Source organism: Salvelinus sp. IW2-2015, unplaced genomic scaffold (genome assembly GCF_002910315.2).
Source record: "Salvelinus sp. IW2-2015 unplaced genomic scaffold, ASM291031v2 Un_scaffold4875, whole genome shotgun sequence".
NCBI lineage: Eukaryota > Metazoa > Chordata > Actinopteri > Salmoniformes > Salmonidae > Salvelinus > Salvelinus sp. IW2-2015.
Window position 1 is genome coordinate 25,347 of NW_019946144.1, and position 6,425 is coordinate 31,771.

A 6,425-nucleotide genomic window follows, 5' to 3' on the forward strand; every position below is an offset into this window, starting at 1 on the left:
AGCCAGGCAAATCTTCTTGCAATTCTGGGGCTTTTCATGAACCAGTGTAGCCAAAACTAACATGTAATTAACGAGTCATTCTGGGAGAGACTTTGATACTGACCTGGAGTACTTTTCTAGGGGGATTTGTATATTAATTACTGGCTCATTTATCTGCTTAAGCAGCACTACGTCACCACACTACGTCACCATACATAGCCTTATGTAGCAGTGAAGGATTTCTGTTGTTGTTGTTGTTGTATATAGATCGTCATTGCTGACTTTTTTTTGTAATTTGTTTAATACAATACATTTTGTAAATGTTTCCTGTTTATAGGCCTATGCATGATGTATTTATTGCAGAATCACCAATCATATTAAATGTTGATATTTAAATTGACTGTGTAGTATTCATGTGAGATATATATTATTTCTATGGTACTTTTAACATGTATTTTTATTGAGGAAAGAATGAAACAATGTGACATTCAACTCAGAAACATAAAATGTAAAAGGAGTTGAAGATATAATGATGATATAGAGATGACTTTGACTGAACAGAATGAATGATGAAATAAACCATGCGCCATAATAAAATCAGACGTTAAGCTACAACAGAGATAAACACAATTCATTGGTATAATCAAGCTCACATCTAAAATAAAATGTTACAGACATGATCAACATTTTATCTTGGGTTGCACATTACTTCATGGCACTGTTTCCTCTGGTATTGTCCTCTGGTCAAATAAATTGTGACAAACTTTTCCACATAACATGATTGTATTATATACCAAATATTTAAAATAATGCATAAATCAATTAACAAGCATATATGCTACTCAACCTGTTTGTCCCTCTGTTGTCCTCAAGTATTTATGCATGTACCATTTTTTAACTAACATCATACTTAACCAGTTTTGGGTTGTCCCTTTCCCACCACACATACAGTAAGAACACTAAAGATGGGTTTGATAAAAACAAAACACACAAAACATTCTGAGGAAAACAAAGTACTAGGCTATAGCATATTGCAAGAGTACAGATTTCAGTTTGCCACAAACATAAAGCCACAACAACAAAAAAAGGATGATAGAGCTAGTTGGTTATATCCCCCAACACCTATAGGGGCATTAGGAGGATAGTAACTCTGCTGCAGTCCCACAGCCAGTGAGACTGCTTGCTGCCCATTGTCCAGCACATGAGGACCAACCCAAGCCAGGTCTGTCATCAGGGGGAAGCTTAAAATGGGAGAGGAATGGGAAAATATATGATGTGTACTGTACATCACAATGCACACTATGTTTTAGGGTAATCACAGGGTGTAAATAGTATCTATTGTTCTTACCCAAGTCCTTGACAAGATTAGGTTCATTAGTTTGGAGAGCTGTGTAGAAGGCTGATTTAATCATTGGTCCTCCTGAGCGTAGAGCCTTGTACAGAACTCTCATTTTTTTCGCACTGGTCTCGGCTGCCTCAATATCCGAATACGTTTCATCTTGGATCATGTCCTCTCCCAGTAGGTCATCTGCTATAGCCATTACCATTGCGGCCCTCTTGATTATTGTACTCATGTGCTTATCCACAAACACAGCATCTGGGATTTCAGTTGAAAGAGCCACTTAGTACAGTGTACAGAAGAAAGCATCAACTCGTATAGTAATGGTTGCGTTTTTTTATTTATTTGAACAAGCAGTACAGCCTATAGCAAGGATGGCTTTTACCTGCAAGAACATCCTTCGCCCTTTTCCTTTGTTTCTTTTTCTTCTTTTTCTTCTCATCTTTCCTGTTGTTCCTTAGTGGAACCTGTTGGTGGGAATCACACAGCCTAAAGGTAAAACTGGTGGGAGATTCTACAACCATTTAAGAGGTGAAACAGAAACAAGATATATCACTAACATCCTAACATCCTCTCCCTAATGTCAATATGCCTTGTCCATTGCTGTTTTGGTTAGTCATTATTGCCTTATTTCATTGTAGAGCCTCTAGCTCTGCTCAATACACCTTAGCTAACCCTTTAGTTCCACCTCCCACACATGCGCTGACCTCACCTGGTTTAAATTATGTTTCTAGAGACTATATCTCTCTCATTTTCACTCAATGCATAGGTTTACCTCCACTGTATTCACATCCTACCATACCTTTGTCAGTACATTATGCCTTGAATCTATTCTACAGTGCCCAGAAACCTGCTCCTTTTACTCTCTGTTCCGAATGTACTAGACGACCAGTTCTTATAGCCTTTAACCGTACCCTTATCCTACTCCTCCTCTGTTCCTCTGGTGATGTAGAGGTTAACCCAGGCCCTGCAGAGCCTAGCTCCACTCCTATTCCCCAGGCGCTCTCATTTTTTGACTTCTGTAACCGTAAAAGCACTGGTTCCATGCATGTTAACATTAGAAGCCTCCTCCTTAAGTTTGTTTTATTCACTGCTTTAGCACACTCTGTCAACCCGGATGTCCTAGCTGTGTCTGAATCCTGGCTTAGGAAGACGACCAAAAACCCTGACATTTCCATCCCTAACTACAACATTTTCCAACAAAATAGAATTGCCAAAGGGGGCGGAGTTGCAATCTACTGCAGGGACAGCCTGCAGAATTCTGTCTTACTATCCAGGTCTGTGCCCAAACAATTTGAGCTTCTACTTTTAAAAATCCACCTTTCCAGAAACAAGTCTCTCACCGTTGCCGCTTGCTATAGATCACCTTCTGCCCCCAGCTGTGCCCTGGACACCATATGTGAATTGATTGCCCCACATCTATCTTCAGAGCTCGTGCTGTTAGGTGACCTAAACTGGGACATGCTTAACATCCCGGACATCCTACAATCTAAGCTTGATGGCCTCAATCTCACACAAATTATCAATGAACCTACCAGGTACAACCCCAAATCCGTAAACACGGGCACCCTCGTAGATATCATCCTAACCAATTTTTTTGCCCTCTAAATACACCTCTGCTGTCTTCAACCAGGAAGAAGACAACTATCTTAAATAAGCATGCCCCATTCAAACATTTTTGAGCCAGGAACAGATATAGCCCTTGGTTCACTTCAGACCTGACTGCCTTTGACCACACAAAACATCCTGTGGCGTACTGCATTAGCATCGAATAGCCCCCACGATATGCAACGTTTCAGGGAAGTTAGGAACCAATATACACAGGCAGTTAGGAAAGCTAAGGCTAGCTTTTTCAAACAGATATTTGCATCCTGTAGCACAAACTCCAAAAGTTCTGGGACACTAAAGTCCATGGAGAATAAGAGCACCTTCTCCCAGATGCCCACTGCACTGAGGCTAGGAAACACTGTCACCACCGATAAATCCATGATAATTGAGAATTTCAATAAGCATTTTTCCACAGCTGGCCTTGCTTTACACCTGGCTACCCCTAGCCCGTCAACAGCCCTGTACCCCCACAGCAACTTGCCCAAGCCTCCCCATTTCTCTTTCACCCAAATCCAGATAGCTGATGTTCTGAAAGAGCTGCAAAATCTGGACCCCTACAAATCAGCCGGGCTAGACAATCTGACCCTCTCTTTCTAAAATATCCGTCAAAATTGTTGCAACCCCTATTACTTGCCTGTTCAACCTCTCTTTCATATCGTCTGAGATCCCCAAAGATTGGAAAGCTGCCGCGGTCATCCCCCTCTTCAAAGGGGGACACTCTAGACCCAAATTGCTACAGACCAATATCTATCCTACCCTGCGTTTCTAAGGTCTTCAAAAGCCAAGTTAACAAACAGATCACCGACCATTTCGAATCCCACCGTACCTTCTCCACTACGCAATCTGGTTCTGAGATGGTCATGGGTGCACCTCAGCCACGCTCACGGTCATAAATGATATCATAACCTCCATCGATAAGAGACAATACTGTGCAGCTGTATTCCTCGACCTGGCCAAGGCTTTCGACTCCGTCAGTCACCACATTCTTATCGGCAGACTCAACAGCCTTGGTTTCTCAAATGACTGCCTTGCCTGGTTCACCAACTCCTTCACAGACAGAGTTCAGTGTGTCAAATTGGAGGGCCTGTTGTCCGGACCTCGGCAGTCTCTATGGGGATGCCACAGGTTCAATTCTCGGGCGACTCTTTTCTCTGTATACATCAATGATGCTGCTGGTGATTCTCTGATCCACCTCTACGCAGACGACACTATTTTGTATACTTCTGGCCCTCTTGGACACTGGGTTAACAAACCTCCAGACGAGCTTCAATGCCATACAACTCTCCTTCCGTGGCCTCCAACAGCTCTTAAATGCAAGTAAAACTAAATGCATGCTCTTCAACCGATCACTGCCACCACCTGCCCGCCGGTACAGCATCACTACTCTGGACGGTTCTGATTTAGAATATGTGGCCTACAAATACCTAGGTGTCTGGTTAGACTGTAAACTCTCCTTCCAGACTCATATTAAACATCTTCAATCCAAAATTAAATCTAGAATCAGCATCCTATTTCACAAACAAAGCACCTTCACTCATGCTGCCAAACATACCCTTGTAAAACTGACTATCCTACCGATCCTTGACTTCGGCGATGTCATTTACAAAATAGCCTCCAACACTCTACTCAACAAATTGGATGTAGTCTATCACGTTTGCCATCCGTTTTGTTACCAAGCCCCATATACTACCCACCACTGCGACCTGTACGCTCTTGTTGGCTAGCCCTCGCTTCATATTCGTCGCCAAACCCACTGGCTCCATGTCATCTATAAGTCTTTGATAGCTTTGCTAGCTCACAGCTCACTGGTCACCATAGCACCACCCACCCGTAGCACGTGCTCCAGCAGGTATATCTCACTGGTCACCCCAAAGCCAATTCCTCATTTGGCTGCCTTTCCTTCCAGTTCTCTGCTGCCAATGACTGGAACAAACTGCAAAAATCACTGAAGCTGGAGACTCATATCTCCCTCACTAACTTTAAGCACCTGTCAACGCAGTCAACGCAGCTCACAGATCAATGCACCTGTACATAGCCCATCTGTAAATAGCCCAACCAACTACCTCCTCCCCATACTGTTATTTATTTTTGCTCCTTTGCACCCCAGTATCTCTACTTGCACACTCATCTTCTGCACATCCATCACTCCAGTGTTTAATTGCTATATTGTAATTATCTTGCTACTATGGTCTATTTATTGCCTTACCTCCCTTATCCTACCTCATTTGCACACACTGTATATAGACATTTTCTATTGTATTATTGACTGCATGATTGCATGTTTGTTTATTCCATGTGTAACTCTGTGTTGTTGTTTGTGTTGTTGCAGTTGTAAATGAGAACTTGTTCTCAACTAGCCTACCTGATTAAATAAAGGGGAAATAAAATAAAGAAATTACAAATTATTTTCACCATTATTTTTGGCTACCATAGCTATGGATGACAATGGGATGACAAGGCTCCCATCCATAGGGCACGAGTGGTTACTGAATGGTTTGATGAGCATGAAAACGATGTGAGCCATAAGCCACGTCCATTTCAGTCACCAGATCTCAAACCAATTGAACACTTATGGGAGATTCTGGAGCCGCGCCTGAGTCTACGTTTTCTACCACTATCAACAAAACACCAATTTATGGAATTTTGTGTGTGAAAATGGTGTTGGATTCCACCAATAGAGTTCCAGACACTTGTAGAATATATGCCAAGCTGTCCTATTAAGACACTTTATGTTGGTGTTACCTTTATTTTGGCAGTTACCTGCTCAGATGTCATTTCCTTCCCCGAGGTGTGTTCTAGGAGACTAAAATGATAAAAAAATTAGTTCTGTAAGTAATTGAACTCAGAATAAATACTAAATAAATAAATAAAAGACCAGTAAGCTAATTGTAAAGGCAATTCATTCAGACTCTTTATAGAGGACAACACAGACATACTTAAGAATACATAATCATAATGGTATAAATGCCACTGTCTAGTCACTTTCCATCAACTCTGAAAAACAAAAACCACAACATTATAGTTTACTTGGACTTTTGACAGCTTAGGGCAAAATTCAGTCTGTATTTCGGAAGATCAGTGTTATAGCGCGATTTTAAAGTAAAGACAATTTCAGAAAACTAGCTTTAAAACTGCAACATTTTCTCTCATCCTCATGGCAAACTTTGTAGAATAGCAGGGAATCAGTTCAGGGATTCTTCAAAGTCGGGACAATACTTGTCCGGGAGGGAAGCTTTATTTTTATAGTAATAAAAAAAAAAAAATCCATGCAGTATTTGAGTTTTAAATTACGTTTTGGTGGGGCCTACCAAATGGCGTCACTACAGACCCGGGTTCGATCCTGTATCACAAACGGCCGTGATCGGGTGTCCCATAGGGCGGCGCACAATTGGCCCGGCATCGTCCGGGTTCGGGGGGGTTTCGCCGTGGGGGCTTTACTTGGCTCATCTCGCTCTTGTGGCGGGCCGGGTGCCTGCAGGCTGACCTCGGTCGTCAGTTG

At 42.1% G+C, this 6,425-nt stretch overlaps 1 protein-coding gene across 2 annotated transcripts; it reads right to left on the bottom strand.

Annotated features, from left to right (window-relative positions):
- Positions 1 to 672: 672 nt before the first annotated feature.
- Positions 673 to 5,788, bottom strand: LOC139026470 (NACHT, LRR and PYD domains-containing protein 1b allele 3-like). Of its 2 annotated transcripts, none has more exons than XM_070441811.1 (4): positions 5,669 to 5,788; positions 1,704 to 1,785; positions 1,328 to 1,576; positions 673 to 1,220 (listed from the first exon to the last, which is right to left on the bottom strand). In XM_070441811.1, exons 1-4 carry the CDS (start codon positions 5,699 to 5,701, stop codon positions 1,210 to 1,212), a joined length of 375 nt encoding a protein of 124 aa, XP_070297912.1. In that variant the 5' UTR covers positions 5,702 to 5,788; the 3' UTR covers positions 673 to 1,209. The 2 variants fall into 2 exon arrangements, with proteins under 2 accessions (XP_070297912.1, XP_070297913.1); XM_070441812.1 differs by having other exon boundaries at positions 5,687 to 5,772.
- Positions 5,789 to 6,425: the final 637 nt, after the last annotated feature.

Coding starts and splice junctions, on each gene's coding strand:
- LOC139026470 (XM_070441811.1), bottom strand. CDS start 5,701: ATGACATCTGAGCAGGTAACTGCCAAAATAAAG. Junction 1,786..5,668: donor AGGTAACTGCCAAAATAAAG/GTAACACCAACA, acceptor TCCCACCAACAG/GTTCCACTAAGGAACAACAG. Junction 1,577..1,703: donor GGCGAAGGATGTTCTTGCAG/GTAAAAGCCATC, acceptor CTGAAATCCCAG/ATGCTGTGTTTGTGGATAAG.